Here is a 21,190-nt window from a genome sequence, read left to right as displayed (position 1 = left end):
ATAATTTGTGGTAGTGGGGGACTGCGTTCGCGCTCTCCCCTGATTTTTCTCTGTGATAAAAACAGTGCTAATATTGATGCGTTATCGCTACTAGTGGTAAGTGCCAGCCGTGCCAAGTCTGGCTTTTTTCGCGTTTCGCATCACTTATAGCAGTTTAGGTCCCAGATCTCCGCGTCCACACTGCAGGCCGCCCTGACTCCGGCCGTGGTCCAGTGCTCGTCTGCACGAGCATCTTCGGCCGTGTCCCGCGAATTGGCGGTCAGGCCCGGGGCTGATGCTCTCCTCCGCGCCCGCTGTAGCCCCGCGGAGCCCCCTAGCCGGTGCACCAGGTGCCGCTGCCCCGCCCCGGGGGCGGTCCCGGCGCGGCCCCGCCCCGGATCCTCCCGCCGCCGCTACAGCCGGGCGGTGCGCACCCCGCTCGGTCGCCGCCGCGGAGTCCCCGGAGCGCACGTGGCGACGCCATGGCCCGACTGGTGTTGCAGGACGGGTCGGTGCTGCCCGGCCGCCCCTTCGGGGCCGTCGGGGCTGCCGCCGCCGGGGAAGTCGGTGAGTGCGGCCGGGGGGCCGGGATGTCGTGGGGCGGCCCGAGACAGGCGACGGCGCGGGAAGGACGGGGAACGGGGGATCCGGCCTAGTCCGCGGACTCCCTCAGCTCGGGGCCCTCCGTGGGGCCTGTCTGGGGCGCGGGGTTGGGGTCGGTCCGGTTGTGCTCGGCTCGGTGCCCCCCGGCGGGACGCGGGGCCGGGGCTGGCCCCCCCATCACCCCCATCCCGCTCCCCTGCAGTGTTCCAGACTGGCATGGTGGGGTACCCCGAGGCCCTCACCGACCCCTCCTACAAGGCACAGATCCTGGTGCTTACCTACCCGCTAGTCGGTAACTACGGAGTGCCCCGGGACGAGCCTGACGCCTTCGGCCTCAGCAGGGTGAGCGAGGGGCCGCGTATCCCGTCGTGGTGTCGCTGTGGCGCGTGGCAGAACGGGACGCTGCACGGTGCCAGGCCGGGATGGATGGCACGAGGTGCCAGGGCGGGACGGTGCAGGGTGCCAGGGCAGGCAGTGAGCGGCACATGGTGGCAGGCAGAGGTTTGACTCCGGTGCTGCAGGGCCCAGAGCCGCAGTGGGGCCCAGCATGCTCTGACTTGGTGAGGACTAGGGCTGGGCAGGGGGAGACCCCAGTGCACTGGGATTGGGGTGCCCTCGCAGCACATGGGGTGTGGGGCTGTGTATCTCCTCACCAGGGCTCTGTTGCAAGGTGGGAGTCTTGAGGCCCTGGGACAAGGCAGGGCTGGGGCTGGGCAGAGGGGCTGCTCGAGGCCCCAGCCCCCTCCCAGCCCCTTGGCCTCCACACTTCCCCGTCCCAGGGCAGAGTCCAGCCCTGCTGCGGCCGTGCTGTGCCGGCCTCCCCACGCCAGCCGCGGGGGGTCTTGCTGTTAGCAGCCCTCTCCGGGCCTGTGGTGTGTGGGTCTCTGCTGTGGCCTGTGCTTCCGGGAACCAGAGCCCTGATCCCATGGGACAGGACATACTGGCATGTCTGGACCTCGCTGGCGAGGCTGTGGGCGGAGGGAGTGGTGCTTTCCCATCGGCTTGGTTTGTGCTGCAGCTGTGCCAAGCTGAGGGGTCCCGCGGCATGGGCTGTGTTGACACGTGGGCAGTGGGCTGCAGTCCAGCAGCACTGTGGGGGCCTGGGCACCCCATCCTGGAGCTCCCTGATCTGGGGACTTTGTTGGACTAAGGCTCAGCCTTGCTGTGATAGGTGTGGGACAAGGTAGGGGTAGTGACAGCCCAGCAGTGGGAGGGCTGGTCCTGTGCTATAGGAATGGGGTCCATATTCCAGAGGGCCTGGTGACCCTCTGCCTTGCCCTGCTTACCCTCTGTCCCCCCAGTGGTTTGAGTCCAGCAAGATCCATGTGGCCGCGCTGGTGGTGGGCGAGTGCTCAGAGACCCCCAGCCACTGGAGTGCATCCCACTCCCTGGACCAGTGGCTGAAGGAGCAGAACATCCCTGGGCTAGAAGGTGGGACTGGGGAGGCAGCTGAGTAGGGTGGGGGGTGGGGGCTGTGGATCTGCGAGTTCTGAACCAAACCCATCTCTGTGTTGAAATTTGCCTGCCGGGGGTTTGACCTGTGTTGGCATTTGGGGGTGGTGCTGCTGCCACGGCGCGGGGTCCTGCTGGGGTGGGCCGGGACCGTGGGATTGTGTCTCACAGCCCGTTTGCAGGGGTGGACACCCGGGCGCTGACTAAGAAGATCCGTGAGCAGGGGACGCTGCTGGGGAAGCTGGTGCCGGATGGGACCCCTGAGGGGAGCCTCTCCTTTGAGGACCCCAACAAGAAGCACCTGGTGCAGGAGGTGTCACTGAAGGTGTGGTGGGGGATCTGAGCGGGGCTGGGGGCAGCAGAGGGGGCTGTGGAGCCCCTCACTTCGGGAGGCTGGCCCCAGCAGGAGGCCGGGTGATCCACTTCCCCTCCCGCAGGTGCCACGCGTGTTCAACCCGGGCGGGTCCCTGCGTGTCACGGCCCTTGACTGCGGCCTGAAGAACAACCAAATACGGTGCCTGTGCAGGCGGGGGGCGACTGTCACTGTGGTGCCCTGGGACCACCCGCTGGACCCTGCAGGTGAGATGGCAGTGGTTGGGACAATCTGGGCTCCCACCAAGGGGGGCTGGGGTCTGGCATAGGGACTGTCTGCGTGGGTGGTGCTGGGGACAGCAGGCACCTGTGTCCTGCTCAATGCCGTGGGGTGGGGAGCCTTGGTGTCATCATTCCTGGGGGCTTTGGGGCTTGGGGCCCTCAGTGTGGCACCACAAGAGCAGGGCCATGGGCTCGGGATGCCTTGCTGTGATTGGCATGGGGGACTCTAGGCTGTGGTATTGGTGTGGCTCTGTGTGGGAGGGGCCATGGGGGACTGGGAGGGCCTTGCTGCCACTTGAATGGCGGTTGTGGGGTCAGAACACCTTGGTTGCAACCCTGCTGGGGTGTCGGGCAAGCTGCGGGTGTTTCTTTGCTGGTAGCCAGGAGTGCCTGCTGTGACCCTGTGGGGACCTTGGGAGCCCTACGGTGATATCAGGGGGCTGGGGGGCCCCACTCTGATCCTGCTGCTCTCTTGACACAGACTTTGACGGGCTGTTCATCAGCAATGGCCCTGGGGACCCACAGCTCTGCCAGGAGACAGTGTCCAGCCTATGCCAGGTGCTGGATGCACCCCAGTCCAAGCCCATTTTTGGGATCTGCCTGGGACACCAGCTGCTTGCCCTGGCCCTTGGTGCCCGTACCTACAAGATGAAGTGAGTGAGGGTCCGGAGTCACTGCAGGGGTCCTGGCTGCTGGGGCTGCCTGACAGCTGTCCCACCACCCAGGTACGGGAACCGCGGGCATAACCAGCCCTGCCTGCACGAGGACACACAGCGCTGCTTCATCACGGCGCAGAACCACGGCTTTGCAGTGGAGGCGGGCAGCCTCCCGCCCGGCTGGCTCCCGCTCTTCACCAATGCCAACGACGGCTCCAACGAGGGCCTCGTCCACCAGCACAAGCCCTTCTTCAGGTGTGCGTGGGGCTACAGCAGGGGGCCTGGGGCTGGGGGGCTATGTGGTCATAGGGATGTGCCCTGCCTGACCCCCTCCACAGTGTCCAGTTTCACCCCGAGCACTGCGCTGGCCCCACGGACCTGGAGTGTCTCTTTGATGTCTTTGTGGAGGTGGCGCGGGACCTGCGGGACGGGCGTGGCAGCGCCCGGACAGGTGGGTGAGAGTGTGAGGGACAGCCGGCACCATGGGCCAAGGGCTGTGGGATGGGGCTGTGCACGGGGGTGCCCTGTCCCCAGCATGCCACATCCCCCCAGTGCGGGAGCGCCTGCAGGAGTGGCTGAGCTACACCAAGGCGTCAGCGGGGCACTTGGATGCAGCCCGACCCCGCAAGGTGCTGATCCTGGGCTCCGGTGGCCTTTCCATTGGACAGGCGGGCGAGTTTGACTACTCAGGGTCACAGGTGAGTGCCCACCCCAGGGCATGGGGGCGGTAGGGGCCACAGGGGGGTGGCAGGGGCCCGGGGCCACCAGCTGTGATCCCTCTGCTCCTCATAAGGCCATCAAAGCACTGAAGGAGGAGAACATCCAGACAGTGCTGATCAACCCCAACATCGCCACAGTCCAGACCTCCAAGGGACTGGCAGACAAGGTGTACTTCCTGCCCATCACCCCTGAGTACGTCACCCAGGTGAGCACCCCAGGATGCTGGCTGGGAGGGGGCGATTTGGGGATGCAGGGATGGCAGAGTTGCGGGATGAGTGTGGGGCTGGGCTGGGGGATGGCCTAGAGCCTGGTGCATGTACAGCTGGGTGGGGCAGCACAGGTGAAGTGGCAGCTGGAAAACACAGGACCCACCATGGTTTGTGTCCCACCACCCTGTGCCCCCCAGGTGATCCGGAACGAGCGGCCCGATGGGGTGCTGCTGACCTTCGGGGGGCAGACAGCCCTCAACTGTGGCGTGGAGCTGACCAAGGCGGGTGTTCTGGAGCGTTACCACGTGCGGGTGCTGGGCACCCCCGTTGCCTCCATTGAGATGACAGAGGATCGCAAGGTCTTCGTCGAGAAGATGGAGGAGATCGGGGAGCACGTGGCACCCAGCGAGGCTGCTGCCTCCCTGGAGCAGGTCTGGGGTGGTCTGGGGGTCTGTGGGGCAGGGCAGGGTCCTGTCCTTCCTGTTCCCACCATGGCCCCATTGCTCCTTGCAGGCGCAGGCAGCAGCTGAGCGGTTGGGGTACCCGGTGCTGGTGCGCTCTGCCTACGCCCTTGGGGGGCTGGGCTCCGGCTTTGCCAACAGCCGGGAGGAGCTGGTGGTTCTGGTGAGCCAGGCCTTCACCCACACGTCCCAGGTGCTGGTAGACAAGTCCCTGAAAGGCTGGAAGGAGATTGAGTATGAGGTGGTGCGAGATGCCTACAACAACTGTGTCACGGTATGGGATGGAGGGAGGCCTCCGGGCTGCTGCAGAGGGATAGATGTGGGGCAAGTGCTGGGGGCTGGAGGCTCCCAGTGCACCTTGTCCACAGGGAGGGCTCCCCAGTGCCTTCCATGGTGCTGGCACAGCTGCTGTGTGCCATTGGGAGCTGCACCCTGTGAACCAGAGCCCTGCACCCCTGTGCTGTGGTGTTTACCCCAGCTGTCCACCCAGTGGAACATGCTGTGTATTCCAGTCCTGGCTGGGCAGGGGAGGATGTGGTGGGAACTGGGAGGAGCTCACCATGGACAGCACATGGAGCAGTGGGGAACCGCAAGCCTGAAGTGACCCTGCTACTGCCAGGTGTGCAATATGGAGAACCTGGACCCGCTGGGGATCCACACGGGTGAGTCCATCGTGGTGGCGCCCAGTCAGACCCTCAATGACACCGAGTACTTCATGCTGAGGCGCACAGCCATCAAGGTGGTGCAGCACCTGGGCATCGTGGGCGAGTGCAACATCCAGTTTGCCCTCAACCCTGAGTCAGAGCAGGTACTTCCAGCTCCCACTCCTGATCCCTGGCTAGCCCTGCCCGGGGGGGATCTGGGTCCTGCCCCATGCTGTCCCACGAGGCTGTGCCACACCAGCCCCCCTGGCGCTGCAGCGTTTCTGGGATGCAGTAGGTCTGGCCGTGTCAGCGGCTTGGCCTGTTGCACGGCACCCACTGACCCTGCCTGCCCGCTGCCCACAGTACTACATCATTGAGGTGAACGCCCGGCTCTCCCGCAGCTCGGCCCTGGCCAGCAAGGCCACTGGTTACCCGCTGGCCTATGTGGCTGCCAAACTTGCCCTGGGCATCCCCCTACCCCTCCTCAGGTAAGGTTCCACCACAGTGCGGGACAAGGTGCTGCCTTGAGGGGATGGCTCCAGCTGCTGACGCCTGTCACCTCTTCAGGAACTCTGTCACCAACTCCACCACAGCCAGCTTTGAGCCCAGCCTGGACTACTGCGTGGTGAAGATCCCGCGCTGGGACCTCAGCAAGTTCCTGCGTGTCAGCACTAAGATCGGCAGCTCCATGAAGAGCGTGGGTGAGTGCAGGGGGGCAGCACTGCTGGGCACGTGGTAGGCACGGGATCTGCCTGCTCACCTCACCTTCTGCAGGAGAGGTCATGGCCGTTGGGAGGAACTTTGAGGAGGCATTCCAGAAGGCTCTGAGGATGGTGGACGAGAACTGTGTGGGCTTCGATCACACTGTGAAGCCGGTCTCGGACATGGTGAGCACTGGGGTCTGGGTGTCTGTGCTGGCTGTGCTGTTCTGGGGGGAGAGGTGGCCACCTGCCTCCCTTGGCCACACTCAACTCCTGGCCTGGCAGGAGCTGGAGACGCCAACGGACAAGCGAATCTTCGTGCTGGCGGCAGCCCTGCGGGCCGGGTACTCCATCGAGCGGCTCTATGAGCTGACCAAGATTGACCGCTGGTTCCTGCACAAGATGAAGAACATCACGGACCACGCGGTGCTGCTGGAGTCGTACCGTGGTGAGCAGGGCACCATGCCGCCCGCCGTGCTCAAGCGCGCCAAGCAGCTCGGTTTCTCCGATAAGCAGGTGGCCCTGGCCGTGCTCAGGTGAGATGGGGAAGGGGAGGCCCTGTTTTGCTCCCCGCCTCGGTCCTGGCGCTCACCCAGCTCTGCGCAGCACCGAGCTGGCCGTGCGGAAGATGCGACGCGACCTGAAGATTCTGCCGGTGGTGAAGCAGATCGACACGGTGGCAGCAGAGTGGCCAGCCCAAACCAACTACCTGTACCTGACCTACAATGGCTCTGACCACGACCTGGCCTTCCGTGAGCCTCATGTCATGGTCATTGGCTCCGGCGTCTACCGCATTGGCAGCAGCGTCGAGTTCGACTGGTGTGCCGTTGGCTGCATCCAGGAGCTCCGCAAGGTCAGATGGGCCCCAGCACCCTGTGGAGCGAGGGCTGGGTGTCCCTGGTCAGCGGATGAGGCTGGGTAGGGGTTGGGGGCTCTGGGCTCACCTTGTCCCACCCCCCAATAGATGGGCTTCAAGACAATCATGGTGAACTACAACCCTGAGACAGTGAGCACTGATTACGACATGTGTGATCGCCTCTACTTTGACGAGATTTCCTTCGAGGTGAGGGGGCTGGGGCCCTGACAGCTGTGGGGCTGGGTGAGGGCTGCATTGGCTCGGTCCCAGCCACCCCCCTGCCCCGCACTGTGCTGCAGGTGGTGATGGACATCTACGAGTTGGAGAACCCTGAGGGCGTGATCCTGTCCATGGGCGGGCAGCTGCCCAATAACATTGCCATGGCCCTGCACCGGCAGCAGTGCCGCATCCTGGGCACCTCCCCGGAGGCCATAGACTCAGCTGAGAACCGCTTCAAGTTCTCCCGCCTGCTCGACTCCATTGGCATCAGCCAGCCCCTCTGGAAGGAGCTCTCCAACATGGAGGTGGGCCCAGCAAACAGGAGAGGGCTGCCTCAGGGTGGCTCTCCGTGTGTGTGCTGAGGTTCCATCTCTCCCGCAGTCAGCCAAGCACTTCTGCTGCAAGGTGGGGTACCCCTGTGTCGTGCGCCCTTCCTACGTGCTGAGCGGTGCTGCCATGAACGTGGCGTACTCGGACAGCGATTTGGAGAAGTTCCTGAGCAACGCCGTGGCTGTGTCCAAGGAGCAGCCTGTTGTGATTTCCAAGTTCATCCAGGAGGCCAAGGTCCATCCAGGAGGCTGCTCCAGCCCCAGGATGCCCCCTGAAAGCCCCTGCCCCCACCCCAGGGACAGGCTGTGACCATGTTCCTGCTCCTAGGAGATTGACGTGGATGCGGTGGCCTGTGACGGTGTGGTGGTGGCCATTGCCATCTCGGAGCACGTGGAGAATGCTGGGGTGCACTCAGGTGATGCCACACTGGTGACCCCCCCGCAGGACATCACCCCCAAGACTCTGGAGCGCATCAAGGCCATTGTCCACGCTATTGGGCAGGAGCTGCAGGTCACTGGGCCCTTCAACCTGCAGCTCATCGCCAAGGTACCTGGGGCTGGGGACTGCACAGTGCCAGTGGGAGAGCACCCCACATCCTCAGCCCTGCCTCATTCTGTCCCCTCTCTCCTAGGATGACCAGCTGAAGGTGATAGAGTGCAATGTCCGTGTCTCCCGCTCCTTCCCCTTTGTCTCCAAGACCCTGGGTGTGGACTTGGTGGCTCTGGCCAGCCAGGTGATCATGGGTGAGGATGTGGAGCCCGTGGGGCTGATGACAGGCACAGGCATCGTTGGTGTCAAGGTGAGTGGGGGCCACAGGGCCAGGCTGGGGTGCAAGGCCAGGCAGCCCCTGAATGTCCCCTTGCTCCCAGGTGCCCCAGTTCTCCTTCTCACGCCTGGCGGGCGCTGATGTGGTGCTGGGTGTGGAGATGACCAGCACAGGCGAGGTTGCCTGCTTTGGGGAGAACCGCTGCGAGGCGTACCTGAAGGCCATGCTCAGCACCGGCTTCAAGATTCCCAAGAAGAACATCCTGCTGACCATTGGCAGCTACAAGGTATGTGGGGTAAATGTGCTGGGAGGCTGGGGTTCCCTCTCTGCCGTCTGACCGGCCCCTGGTTCCTTTCAGAACAAGAGTGAGCTGCTGCCCACAGTGCGGACGCTGGAGAGCCTCGGCTACAACCTCTACGCCAGCCTTGGCACTGCTGACTTCTACACTGAGCACGGCATCAAGGTCAGGGCTGGGGGCCTGCGGGGCCAGGGCCAGCCCAGGGTGTTGCAGGGTCCTGACATGGTCACTGCCTGCAGGTGAAGGCTGTGGACTGGCACTTCGAGGATGCAGATGGTAGCGAGGCTGGTGCCCGGGAGACCCAGCGCAGCATCCTGGATTACCTGGCTGAGAACCACTTTGAGATGGTCATTAACCTCTCTATGCGCAACTCGGGGGGCCGCCGGCTCTCCTCCTTTGTCACCAAGGGGTACCGCACCCGGCGCCTGGCTGTCGACTACTCTGTGCCCCTCATCATCGACATCAAGTGCACAAAGCTTTTTGTAGAGGTGGGCTGGGGCATGTGGGGACCATGGGTGCAAGGAAAGGGAGCAAAGCAGGGTTGTGGAAGTCCTGTTGTGGGTGCTGTGGGGCAGGCACTGTGTGTGGGTGTCACTGTGCAGGGCGTCACTGTTTTTGGGGTGCAGCTCGGACAGGCATCATCACCCTGGCCCTGCTCCTGACATACGGTCCTGCCTCATGGCTGCTGTTTCTGCAGGCGCTGGGCCAGATTGGGGCAGCCCCGCCACTGAAGATGCATGTGGACTGCATGACATCCCAGAAACTCATCCGTCTGCCAGGTGGGTGCTGCCAGGGGGACAGCATGGAACTGGGACAGTGCTGGGAGTCGGGCTGGGCACATCCACAGGCACTGTGGAGAGAGATGTTTCTGTGCTGCACTGGTGGGATGGCCCTCGTCCCTCGTAGCCCCTGTGGCCAGCAGCTGCCAGTGCTGACACTGACACTCCCCAGGCCTGATCGATGTCCACGTCCACCTGCGTGAGCCGGGTGGCACCCACAAGGAGGACTTTGCATCGGGCACAGCAGCCGCCCTGGCTGGGGGTGTCACTATGGTGTGTGCCATGCCCAACACCAGCCCTGCTGTCACTGATGCCACCACTTTCGCCTTGGCACAGAAGGTGAGGGGCTGCTGCCAGCCTGATGCTCACATCCTCTCCCTGGGTGCTGCCGTGCCAGCCACGGTGGCTCATTGTCCATGGTGGGCTTGCTGCCGGTGGTGGGACTGGTCCCACCACAGCACCCACTGCCTCTTGTCCTGCAGCTGGCTGAGGCTGGGGCCCGCTGTGACTTCGCTCTCTTCCTGGGGGCTTCCTTGGACAATGCTGGCACTCTGGGCCCCTTGGCTGGGGCAGCCGCTGGGCTCAAGATGTACCTGAACGACACCTTCTCCAGCCTGCAGATGGACGACGTGTCCCTGTGGATGGAGGTGAGCAGGAGCGCAGGGGCTGGCACAGGGCAGATCCGCTCCCGGCACCGGTGCCCACCAGCCCCATTTCCCCTAGCACCTGGAGCAGTGGCCGCGGCACCTCCCCATCGTGGCACATGCAGAGCGGCAGACGGTGGCTGCCGTGCTGATGGTGGCCCAGCTGTACCAGCGTCCTGTCCACATCTGTCACGTGGCCCGCAGGGAGGAGGTGAGCAGGGTGAACTCTGGGTTCCAGGGATGGAGCGTGTGGTCCTGTGGGTTCTCCCCTAACCACGGCTGCCCCAGATCATCCTCATCAAGGCGGCCAAGCAGAGGGGGATCCCGGTGACGTGCGAGGTGGCCCCGCACCACCTTTTCCTGAGCCAGGATGACCTGGGGCGCCTTGGGAAGGGCCGTGCAGCCGTGCGGCCAGCGCTGGGCACCCGCCAGGACGTGGAGGCGCTCTGGGAAAACATGGACATCATCGACTGCTTCGCCACTGACCATGGTAAGTCCCAGGGAATGGTGGCCATGGAGCAGGGAAAGGGGCAGGGACAGCCTCCGGTGACCAGCCCTATCCTGCAGCACCCCACACGCTGGTGGAGAAGCAGGGGCAGGAGCCACCCCCCGGGTACCCTGGCCTGGAGACGATGCTGCCGCTGTTGCTGACGGCCGTCTCTGAGGGGCGACTCAGTGTGGAGGACATCGTCCAGCGCCTCTATGAGAACCCTCGCAAGATTTTTGGGCTACCAGCGCAGGAGGACACCTATGTGGAGGTGGGTCCTTGCCCACCCGCCCCAGGTCCAGCCTCCACCCTTCTGTCTCTGACCCACTGTCCTGGCAGGTGGACCTGGAGCACGAATGGATCATCCCCAGCAGCACAGTCTTCTCCAAGGCCCATTGGACACCCTTTGAGGGCATGAAGGTGAAGGGGACGGTGCGGAGAGTAGTCCTGCGTGGGGAGGTTGCCTACATTGATGGGCAGGTAAGGTCCTGGGTCCTTTTAGTCCTGTATCGAGGGTGTCCCCCATCACAGAGGGGGTCCCCCAGCACTGACCTCATTTCCCCAAGCCCATCTCTGCCATGGCTGCAGGTGCTGGTGCCCCCTGGCTACGGGCAGGATGTGAAGAAGTGGTCCTCGGGAGCTGCACTGCTGCCACACGGGGCCCCCACCAAGGAGAGTGTGAAGGTACTGGTGTGCATTGAGATGGCAGGGGGTCCCTCTCCGCCCTAGCTCCAGCTTGGTCTCTCGTTGCAGACCCCTGAGCCGTCCCGGCACGTGGCTGGTGATGTTCTGCGTGGACGAGCCCCCAGCCCCCGCCGGCCCAGCCCTGCAGGTGACGCCCGCTTCCACCTCCCGCCCCGCATCCATCGAGCCTCTGACCCCGGGCTGCCAGGTAGGGGGGCGGCCGGTGCAGTGGGCGGGCAGTGGGCACGCTGCCCGGGGCTGGGTCTAGGAGCGTGGCTGGGCGGCCCCGCTGACGCCGGCCCTTGTGTCCCGTTCAGCATTCCGGAGGCTGGGAGCCGCGCACCGCCCGGGCGCCCGAGGCACCGGTAATGTCGGGGAGGGACTCACTAAAGGCACTAACTGCAGCCCATGAGTGCATCCCCTCCCCCAGGTGCCGTGTGGGCCCCAGGCTGCCTGTGCTGCCCACCATGGGCCCCTGCTGGCCACCAGCACCAGGACTGGGCGCTGTAGGACAGGGCACAGCCGTGCTGCCCGCTCCCCTCCTGCCCCAGCCTGCGCGGCACCTTGGGGACCCCTCGCCTGCCACTGTGATTTGGGGGTGGCCAGTTGGGAATTGCGGGGCACGCAGGGAGAGGGTCGCAGCGCAGTGTGGGGCTTGGACTGCCTATCTCTGGTTGACCATCACCCTGGCATCAGGCCCATCTTGATTTCACATGATGTTGCCAAGTGCCAGGAGGGCTGTGCCACACTGGCAGCACACTGGGAGGAGACCAGGGCCCAGGGTGCCACCGATCCCCACAACCCCTAACACCACTGTTCCCCTCTCCCACCCAGCTGAGGACACTCGTGAGAAGGTCAGCAGGAAAGCAGCAGAGCTAGGTGAGTGCAGCAGGGGCCCACAGTGGGGATCCGGGGTCCGTGGCTGGTGGCTGGGCTCCTCAGGGCACCCCCACGGACTGACCAGCTGCTCTCGATGCCACAGATACGGCGGTGGTGCAGGACAGCCACTTCTACCCACTGGGCCCTGTCCCACGCCAGGCCTCCCCTCAGCGTGCCACCCACTTCCAGACCTCCCCACTGCTGCACCCCCTTGTCGGGCAGCACGTCCTCTCTGTCCGGCAGTTCTCCAAGGAGCAGGTGCCCGTCCGGGCAGGTGCGGGGGCTGTGGGTGCTGTGGTGCTTCCTGCGCCCCGGCTGAGCCCTGGTGCCTCCCGCGCCACCTGTCCCCGCAGTTGTCCCACCTGTTCAACGTGGCACACACCCTGCGCATGCTGGTGCAGAAGGAGCGCAGCCTGGACATCCTCAAGGTGAGCCGTGCACAGGGTGAATACCTGTCCCCTGGGCACCCCGAGGGAGCCCGGTACCAGGCGGGGATGCCAGGGCTTCCCGAGGTGACAGCCCGGCCCTGCAGGGGAAGGTGATGGCGACCATGTTCTACGAGGTGAGCACGCGGACCAGCAGCTCCTTTGCAGCAGCCATGAGCCGGCTGGGTGGCTCTGTCCTGTCCTTCTCCGAGGCCACCTCCTCAGTGCAGAAGGGCGAGTCGCTGGCTGACTCTGTGCAGACCATGTGCTGCTACGCTGATGTGCTGGTGCTGCGGCACCCCCAGCCTGGTGCGGTTGAGGTGAGAGGGGCTGAGGGAAGCTGTATCCTTTTCTGGAGACACTGGGGACTCTGCCCCAATGGCAGGGATGGTGACCTGTGTCATGGGGCAGGGATGTGGTCCCCAGCTGGGCAGGGATTGGTGGGAATCATGTCCTGCCTGTGCTCACCTGCCCTGCCTTGCTGGTGCTCCCAGCTGGCCGCCAGGCACTGCCGCAAGCCGGTGATCAACGCCGGGGACGGGGTGGGGGAACATCCCACGCAGGCGCTGCTGGACATCTTCACCATCCGCGAGGAGCTGGGCACAGTCAATGGGATGACGGTGAGGTGCAGGGGCCAGAGGGCACGACTGGGGGTCCAAGGGGCCCTGTCTAGGCCCTGAGGGGCCATGGACAGGCTGGGCTGACCACTCTCCCCAGATCACCATGGTGGGTGATCTGAAGCACGGGCGCACGGTGCACTCCCTGGCCCGCCTGCTCACCCAGTACCGCGTCAACCTGCGCTATGTGACCCCTCCTGGGCTCCGCATGCCCCCTGACATCACCAGCTTTGTGGCCTCCAGGGGCATCCAGCAGGTGAGGAGCAGGGTGGGGGGCTGGCCCTCACACAGTCCCCAGCCCTGAGACCCTCCCCCCCAACCTTATGGTGCTGCCCCAGGAGGAATTTGGGAGCATCGAGGAAGCGCTGCCAGACACAGATGTGCTCTACATGACCCGCATCCAGAAGGAACGCTTCCAACGGGCTGAGGAGTATGAGGCTGTGAGTGAGGGGAACCTAGGTCCTGCTGCCCTGAAGGGGCATGGGGACTCCCCTGCCCCAGCTCAGGGCTCTGTGTGTCCCCTCAGTGCTTCGGGCAGTTCATCCTCACACCCCACATCATGACCCGGGCCAAGGAGAGGATGGTGGTGATGCATCCCCTGCCCCGTGTCAACGAGATCAGGTGGGGAGGGGGGGAACAGAGGCAGGGGGGCTGCAGGGTACTGGGGGGGGGGGGGGGGGGGGAGGGAGTATCAGGGGAGGTGTCTGGGAGAACGGGGTATGAAATATACGGGGCAGAAGTGGGGGTTCTCAGGGCACGGGGGCTGTAGGAGGGCTCTGGGGGAGCTGTGGCCGTGGTGTTGCTGGGGAGGGTGGCAGGGGCATGGAAGCTGCAGCGTGCTGGGGGTGTCGGGGAAGGCGGCAGTGGGGCCGGGGCAGGAGGGCTGCAATGTGGTGGGCAGGGTGGGGGGAGCTCAGAGTGATGGGGGCTGCGATTGCTGGGTTTGGGGGGGACAGGCTCCATTGTGCGGTGGGTCAGGGGTCCCGGGGGGGTGTCAAGACTCCCACGTGGGTCAGTGGTTCCAGGGGGCATCCGGAGGGCCCCGGGGGGTGCCGGAGCTCCCGGGAGGACTGGGGGCCGCGGGTGGGCCCGGGGCCGGTGCCCGCTGATGACGTCATTCCGCAGCGTGGAGGTGGACTCGGACCCGCGCGCCGCGTACTTCCGGCAGGCGGAGAACGGGATGTACATACGGATGGCGCTGCTGGCCACGGTGCTGGGCCGCTACTGACCAATAAACGCTCTCGGTCGCGACACGGCATCGCGCCGCGACACGCGTCACCGCGCCGCGACGCGCGGGGCCATGGCGGCGCTGTGGAGGGGCTGCGGGCGGGTGCTGGCGCGGCGGCCCGGGGCGGCGCAGGCGCTCACAGCCGGTAAGGGACGGGCCCGGCTCCCTGCGGCGGCCACGGCCTGAGACCCCCGGCCCCCGCACACAGCCGCCCACCCAGAGCACAGCCCCCCCGTCACACTGGCCGCCCCTCCCCAGCACAGACTCCCCCCCTGCACACCCCGCTCCTGGCCCCTGCTCTCCCCGGCGCGCCGCCCCCCCCCGCCTTGCACACAGCCACAGCCGGCACAAGACCCCCGCCACACACACAGCCCCCAGCCCCGCTGTGGGGGCACCGTCACAGGCAGGGGAGGACACAGCCCGGGGGCTTCCGGTGCCTCAGGGGTCTGTCTTAGGGGGGAAGAGGTGTTGCCATGCCCCAAGCTCAGCAGGGACCCCTGTGTGTCACCGGGTGAGGGACCCTGGCCCACTCCTGGCTCAGGAGATCTGTGTCAGGGGTCTGCGCTGGAGCCAGAGGGATAGTGGGGGGCTGTAAGGAGGTGCAGCCCTCACACACAGACCGGGGGCTGTCCTGGCCCCCCCCTCCCCTGGGAGGGGATGGATGCTGGGCTGTAACACTGGGAATTCACAAGGGCTCGGGTCTTCCGTGTTTGCCAGCACTCAGTGGTGAAGGCATAGGGGTGCTGCCTGAGGAGAGGCTCCCAGGGCCCTGCACAGGGGATTGAATCCCCCTGACACTGCTGCTGCTTGCAGAGCTGTGAGGTGCCATAAATCTGTCCTGGTGCTGGCTCGTGGCTCTGCTGCTCCAAGGGTTTGCAGCCCTGGGCACTTGGCAGCTGTGTCCCCCCCTCTCCTGCTTCCTCCCCCCAGCCTGCCTGAGGCTGAGTCTGGGTGGTGGGAGAGCCTGTCCTGCTTGTGCCACGTGTGCTCAGGGCTGTGCTGCATTGAGGGCTGGGGGAGTCCCTGCATGCTCCTTGCACCTCCTGCTTGTGCCCTCCCTGTCACCACCACTTCTCCCTGCCTTGATTCTCCCTGCCCTGCCCTCCTGCTCCCACCAGCCCAGGATGCTGGGAAAGCACAACCCCAGGGTCTGGGGGTGCCCTGCTGAGCTGGGGGCTCCCCTCACTGTGCAGTCACTGGCCCTCAGTCCTGATACCTCCAGGGGGTGGCACGATGCCTCCCTGACCGGCTGCTGGGGTCCTGCCAGGCCGCTTTGCTGTTCCCGCTGTTATTTTTATCGGATGTCATGGAGTCTATTGCTGGCGCCTGCGGCACCGGGTGCTGCTGGCAGCACATTCCCCTGTGCTTGGCAGGAGGCCACTGTGGAGCTGGGAGGGGCTGTCCAGGGCTGGCCTTGCCTGCACTTCCCCTGCCCAGCGTGGCCCTGGGCTGGCTCTGGCCCCGGCTCTGCTCTGCCTGTTGCTGGTTCACATCGGTGCTGGTGCTGCTGTGGCACAGCCCCACGTCCCTCGGGGCTCTGTCAGCCTGCGGGGGTGTGGGGCTGAGCCCTGGCAGCCATGGCCTATCTGTGGATGCTGGGCTGCTGCTGGATATGGTTCCCCCATCCCAGCCGTTTCTGCCTTCGGGCTGGGCTCTCCCTGCTGTGGCAGGTGCCCAGCTCCAGCCAGGGGGATGTGAGTGCTCCTGCTCTCCTTGGAGCTTGCACCAGTGATCCCCAGCCATGGCCAGGCTCAGCCCCTCAGCTGCTGGCTGTACAATGGTTCGTGCAGCTTCCCGTGTCCTGTGCCCTGTCCCAGGTACATCCCAACCTCCAGCCCTGCCTTTTCTTGCTGCTCCTGGAGACCCCAGTGCTGCCAGCTGGGGCCAGGCCAGGGAGCTGCTGGCAGTTGGCTGTGCCCGCTGTGTCCAGCCACACTTGCTGGCTGAGCTGCTGTCCGAGGGCTCTGGGGCCAGGCAGGGCTTTGCCTCCTGCATCCTGGGCCCTGGGCCAGGCTGCCAGCAGAGCCTGGACACAGTGGGCAGTAGCACGTGCCTGCAGCCGTGACCCTCCTGTCCCTCTCTGCCTGTGGAGAGCAGTCCCCTGCTCCTGCCATGGCAAGGCCGTGGGCATGAGGATGGTGCCCTAGTTAGGTTTGGGCCCTATTTGGAGTCCTCTGGTCACAAGAACAGCAGCCTGGGGGTCAGCTAGGCACTCCGGGCACCAGGCTTGGCTGGGATGGAGGCTCTAACCCCGCACAGCAGCTGTGGCTGGGCTGTGCTGGTGGCACCCTGGGGAGGCAGTGGTGCCAGAGTCATTGCAGGAGGCTGGATCTGGCTGTATCCCCAGGCCCAGGCAGGGATGCGCAGACAGGTCTGTCCCTCCCAGCACAGCCTCATCACTGCTGGGCACTGTACCCAGAGCCTTCGGCACTGGATGAGTGACAGCGGTGCCTGCTGTGTTCTCCCTGAGCGCCGTGCCCTGCACACAGCTCCTGGGACTGCAGCTCCTGGGAGTGCTGCTCACGCAGGCAACCAGCGCCCTGGCTGTGCTGGCCTGGAGTCCAGCACCTGCTGCCACCCCCTGCCCGGTGCGGTTGTGGCCCATGAGCTGGTGGGACTGCTCTGCCATCGTGGGGTCGTGCGGGGGCTCTCAGGGCTGGGGAACAGACCCTCGGATCTTGGGGCTGGTCTGGGGTGGGAGATGGAGCCTGTGAAGCACCAGGTGGTGCTGCTGGGAGTGCAGCAGCTCTGTGGGGCTGCAGAGCCTGGGCTGGCCCTGCCGGTGAGCTCCAGGGACTACATGGCATGGTGTGGGGACAGGGAGCTGGGCCCTTGTCCCTGAGGAACCACCGACAAAGTCCCTGGGGCAGGGCCGGTACCGAGCTGGTCATGGCTGGGGCTGTTGGGACAGGGGCTGTGAGGCCAGCGCCCACCAGGCTGAGGGCTTGCTGGGCTCAGGGCTTCCAAGGACGGAGCAGAGCGGCAGCGGGGCTGGAGACCTGCCAGGGAACCGTCCCAGGGAAGCGGGGAGAGTGAGCAGGAGCCGCCAGGGCCGGGGGAGCAGCTGGGGGGGCAGCACTGGGCCAGCTGAGTTGCGTCGAAGGGGTCAGGAGTGTAGGATGGAGCAGGAGCTGCCAGAGACCCAGCCGGGCAGCACCCCACCGGGGACACTGATCTGGAAACAGGGCCAGGAGCTGTGCCAGCAGCCAGCTGTGGCAAGGGGTTGGGACAGCCTGGGCAGCAGGGAGCACGTTCTGCCCATCCCGGCTGGTGGGGGGGGCAGGGGGGCGGACACAGGCAGACAGCTGCTCTCCGGGGAGGGGATCACAGTCGGCAGAGCCTGCTTGGTGTTCAGGGAGAGGTTTGGGGTGCTGTGGTAAAGGCTGTGGTGGAAATCACGGGCAGCAGCTGGGCAGGCTCTGCTCTGAGAGCCCCAGGCACCGTGGACCCTGGATGACAGGTCAGCCCCATGCCCGGGTCACAGGGAGGAGGTGCAGCTGGACACCGTTTCAGCCAGAGATGCTGCGGTGTCCTGAGAGGCCTGAGGCACTCGGCAGAGTGGGACACCTGTGCCGTGGGGTTTGGTGCAGGCAGTGGGGAGCTGCAGCTGGGACAGAGCTGGCAGGGCTGGAGCAGCCTCAGGCATCCTGGGGCAGGACGGCAGCAGCAGCGGTGCTGGGACAGGGGCCCAGCCGTGGGCAGGTCACACAGGGGTCTTTCCCACCTAAATGGGCTGTGCTGGTTGCAGGGGCCCTCATGGGAGCTGGGGATGTGATTGCGCAGCAGCTGGTGGAGCAGCGGGGGCTGCGCGGGCACCACTGCCCCCGCACCCTGAAAATGATGGCCATTGGCTTCTGCTTCGTGGTGAGTGGCATCAGGATGGGATGGGATGGGATGGGAGGCTCCTTCAGCAGGGTGGGACTGTGGTGGTGCCGTGTGAGTTTCGCCATCCTGGTGCCACCTCCAGCAGCCGTGGACAGGTCCAGTTCCATGGAGCAGGAGCAGCATAGGACAAGCTTGTCCTTGTGGTCCAGGGCTGGAGCAGGGCCATGTAACCAGCCCTGGAGGTCCGCCCTGTGACCAGGGAGGGCAGGTGCTGCTCCTCACCCCCTGGCTCCTGCAGGGCCCCGTTGTGGGCAACTGGTACAGGATCCTGGATCGGCTCATCCCGGGGAATACAAAAGTTGTGGCTGTGAAGAAGATGGTCCTGGACCAGGTTGGTGTGACATGGGTGAGGGTGTCGTGTGGGACTGGGGCAGCGGGATGGGGCAGTGGTGGCAGCCATGTCCCTATGGCAGGTTTCCATCCTGCTCTGAGAACCCAGTGCCTGAGCTGGGCCCAGCCCCACTGCAGTTTCGCAGGGGCTGCCCATGGCCAGCCTGGCTCCCAGCACCACAAGCTCCTCAGCCGGGGCTCCTCTCTCGCAGGGGGCTTTCGCACCGTGCTTCCTTGGCTGCTTCCTGGCTGTCACGGGGGCCGTGAACGGGCTGTCGGTGCAGGATAACTGGTCCAAGATCCAGCAGGTATGTGCTGCTGCCCTGGGCAGCACTGAGGGGCCCTGAGCAGCTGTGGGGCCCCAGCAGCTCCTCCCCGTGCTCTGGCCCTGACGGCTGCTCCCATTTGTTTCCGTGCCCATGCCCAGGCACTGGGTCCCTGGCCCCTGGCTGTGTTGGGTGCCCAGTGCTGACAGTCCGAGTACTGGTGCCAGGGCCAGTTCCTGTGGCGTGGGTGTCCTGTGGGCGAGTACTGGGGTCCCACTTGGGCCAGACGTGGGTGCCATGGGCAATGCTGTCCAGCCCTGCTCCTGGCTGGGTCTCCAGAGCAATTACTGAGATGACTCCCATTAGCAGTAATTGCTGGAAACTGGTGTTAACACTGAGTCAGCGTGTCCAGGGTGAGTCACTGGGGAGTGGGTGCCCACCTGCCACAGGCTGAGGCACGCTGGGGTGGTCGCATGGCTGCCAGGAGTGGCAACACCAGCCTCAGTCACTGATGCTGCTGGAGCTGCGTGTGAAGGCCCCCAGCCTGGCTAGAGCTCTGCCTGAGTGCCATCACCCAGAGTCCATTTCTCTGCATGGGGGCACCCAGTCAGCAGCCTGCTACCCACTGGGCTGCCAGTACGTGCCCCTCATTCTGCCCCAGGGTGCAGGAAGTGAATCTCGGGGCAAGAGCACATCACCTCTGCTTTCTCCAGGCTCTCCAGCCGATCTATGGGGTGCTCCAAGCCACCCTAAGGGCACACACGAACAGATCTTGGGCACAGGCAGCACTCTGAGCGCTCCCATCCATCTTCCCCTGCTGCATCCTGACCAGCTCATGCCATGGATTTTGCCTTGCCTTCGCCAGGGAATCCTGGCATGGTCAGTGATTCCTGCGAGCTGTGGCTCCTGGCAAGCCCTGACCTGGAAGGGGGTGATGGGCTGGCAGCTGGGCAGCAGTGCTGGCAGCACCTTCACCTCTGGCTTGGGGTGCATCCGCCTCTCCCCACGCAGAGGAAGCGTCAGCAGAGCATCCATCACCCCGCACCCGCTCACCCCGTCCTGGGCTGCTGGCCAGCGCCAGGAGGAGCCCGGCCTCCTGGCTGAGTCACGGCCAAGCTGGATGAGGGACTTGTCCTGCTGCCACGGGACAGGGATGCGACACGGCCATGACTGTGGCACAAGGACAAGGCAGCACCTTGGCCTCCCAAGGCGGTTGCCCCAGCTCAGTGCCCTTCTCCATCTCTGCCCCGTGGTGCCAAGGAGGGGGCGGGGGGAGGACTGAGATAGAAAGGGACTCACAGCTCACACTGGGGAGACGAGCCATCTGTCCATGTGCCCTGGCTATAGCAGCACAAGGGGCTCTCAGTGGGGAAGGTTCTGGTCACCATCTCCCTGCCACCCTCATGGACACAGCTGTGGCAAGGCATGTGCAGGGCTGCAGGGGCTCCATGCCCAGAAGTGTGGAGTTGGGGGGACCAGTGTCAGGGATGGAGGCTCTCTGAGTGCTCACAGCTCCTTTTTCTTGCAGGACTACATGGATGCCCTGATGACCAATTACTGTGTGAGTGCTGGCAGATCTGTGTCCCTGTCCCATCTCCATGGGGCTGCCATGGGCTCTGTGGGACACCGAGTGCCAGGCAGGGCTGGGTGTGGGGCAGAGACTCTGGCAGGGCTCCTCACTGCTCTTCCCCTTCTCTGCCCAGATCTGGCCACCTGTGCAGATTGCAAACTTCTACTTTGTGCCCCTGCAGCACAGGTAGTGTTGCGCCCCTGGCCCCCAGTCCCTGGCCCCCTGAGCCAGTGGCTGCAGACCCTGTCCCTCTTGTCCCCAGGCTGGCTGTTGTCCAATGTGTTGCCATTGTCTGGAACTGCTACCTGTCCTGGAAAGCGAATCGGATGTGAGGCAGAAGCCATGTCCCATCCCTGTCCCCAGCCTGTGCACTGCCTGACCCCACCGCAACTCAGAGCCCTTGGAGTGGGCACACATGGCCGTGGGCAGGCTGGGCCATGCAGGGTCCTGGCAGCAACCATCCCGCTCTTTTCTCGGGGGAACGCCGTCCCCTGTGGCCACAGCCCCCACTGCCGCAGGGAGAAGACGGTGCCAAGGCAGGCCTGGATCTGCTCTAGTTGTGCTGTGCAGCAACTCTGCCCATGGAGCACTTCTCCATCTGTGCTCAACCATTTCCTAGCCCTTGCCTGCACACAGGGTGCTCCTGCCCTGAGTGTCACTCTGTCCTTCCCCATGGCACGTCATGGGGGAAAAGAGGAGTGGAAATGGAGCAGGGCTGGCCCTGGGCTGGCTGTGCCATGGGCACAGAACTGGGGTCACTGCTGGCTGGGGATGCTCCCCCTGAAAAGGGGGTTTGCTGTGGACAGTCGGAGCATCAATAAATGGTGGTTTTCACTCTTGATTTCCATGGCCCCTGGGGCTGCCCAGCGTGTCCCCCAGGCCCTGAAGATGCAGTTCCAGAGCAACCA

At 65.0% G+C, this 21,190-nt stretch overlaps 2 protein-coding genes across 6 annotated transcripts; both read left to right on the top strand.

Annotated features, from left to right (window-relative positions):
* Positions 1-377: 377 nt before the first annotated feature.
* CAD (carbamoyl-phosphate synthetase 2, aspartate transcarbamylase, and dihydroorotase) lies at positions 378-14,254 on the top strand. 3 transcript variants are annotated; one of them, XM_042029437.1, is made up of 45 exons: positions 378-546; positions 785-924; positions 1,884-2,013; positions 2,217-2,359; positions 2,472-2,613; positions 3,110-3,281; positions 3,354-3,539; positions 3,623-3,735; positions 3,837-3,982; positions 4,078-4,209; positions 4,411-4,644; positions 4,727-4,948; positions 5,294-5,482; positions 5,682-5,806; positions 5,886-6,019; positions 6,093-6,205; positions 6,305-6,555; positions 6,626-6,872; positions 6,984-7,082; positions 7,175-7,399; positions 7,476-7,658; positions 7,752-7,970; positions 8,056-8,223; positions 8,294-8,476; positions 8,549-8,653; positions 8,728-8,976; positions 9,186-9,267; positions 9,440-9,606; positions 9,750-9,914; positions 9,991-10,122; positions 10,200-10,401; positions 10,479-10,669; positions 10,738-10,878; positions 10,987-11,082; positions 11,152-11,290; positions 11,400-11,447; positions 11,917-11,961; positions 12,065-12,219; positions 12,315-12,389; positions 12,494-12,706; positions 12,881-13,006; positions 13,104-13,259; positions 13,342-13,443; positions 13,530-13,624; positions 14,129-14,254. In XM_042029437.1, exons 1-45 carry the CDS (start codon positions 462-464, stop codon positions 14,229-14,231), a joined length of 6,768 nt encoding a protein of 2,255 aa, XP_041885371.1. In that variant the 5' UTR covers positions 378-461; the 3' UTR covers positions 14,232-14,254. The 3 variants fall into 3 exon arrangements, with proteins under 3 accessions (XP_041885371.1, XP_041885372.1, XP_041885370.1); XM_042029438.1 differs by lacking the exon at positions 11,400-11,447; XM_042029436.1 differs by having other exon boundaries at positions 6,093-6,555.
* On the top strand, positions 14,230-21,123 carry MPV17 (mitochondrial inner membrane protein MPV17). 3 transcript variants are annotated; one of them, XM_042029440.1, is made up of 7 exons: positions 14,251-14,376; positions 17,980-18,095; positions 18,202-18,447; positions 18,659-18,754; positions 20,241-20,273; positions 20,416-20,468; positions 20,545-21,123. In XM_042029440.1, exons 1-7 carry the CDS (start codon positions 14,304-14,306, stop codon positions 20,612-20,614), a joined length of 687 nt encoding a protein of 228 aa, XP_041885374.1. In that variant the 5' UTR covers positions 14,251-14,303; the 3' UTR covers positions 20,615-21,123. The 3 variants fall into 3 exon arrangements, with proteins under 3 accessions (XP_041885375.1, XP_041885374.1, XP_041885377.1); XM_042029443.1 differs by having other exon boundaries at positions 14,289-14,376; positions 18,355-18,447; XM_042029441.1 differs by lacking the exon at positions 18,659-18,754 and having other exon boundaries at positions 14,230-14,376.
* Positions 21,124-21,190: the final 67 nt, after the last annotated feature.

Source organism: Corvus kubaryi, unplaced genomic scaffold (genome assembly GCF_017639235.1).
Source record: "Corvus kubaryi isolate FWS band 111438036 unplaced genomic scaffold, C.kubaryi_AGA036_p1.0 37323, whole genome shotgun sequence".
Taxonomy (NCBI): domain Eukaryota; kingdom Metazoa; phylum Chordata; class Aves; order Passeriformes; family Corvidae; genus Corvus; species Corvus kubaryi.
Note: the sequence above shows the minus strand (reverse complement) of the source record. Positions and strands in the feature narration are given on the sequence as shown.

Bases quoted from the DNA above. Each gene is read 5' to 3' on its own strand.
- CAD (XM_042029436.1), top strand. From the start codon at position 462: ATGGCCCGACTGGTGTTGCAGGACGGGTCGGTGCTGCCCGGCCGCCCC. The intron at 3,540-3,622 runs GTGTGCGTGGGG...CCCCCTCCACAG, and splicing joins CAGCACAAGCCCTTCTTCAG to TGTCCAGTTTCACCCCGAGC. The intron at 7,400-7,475 runs GTGGGCCCAGCA...TCTCTCCCGCAG, and splicing joins AGGAGCTCTCCAACATGGAG to TCAGCCAAGCACTTCTGCTG.
- MPV17 (XM_042029440.1), top strand. From the start codon at position 14,304: ATGGCGGCGCTGTGGAGGGGCTGCGGGCGGGTGCTGGCGCGGCGGCCC. The intron at 18,448-18,658 runs GTTGGTGTGACA...CCTCTCTCGCAG, and splicing joins AGAAGATGGTCCTGGACCAG to GGGGCTTTCGCACCGTGCTT. The intron at 20,274-20,415 runs GTGAGTGCTGGC...TTCTCTGCCCAG, and splicing joins CCCTGATGACCAATTACTGT to ATCTGGCCACCTGTGCAGAT.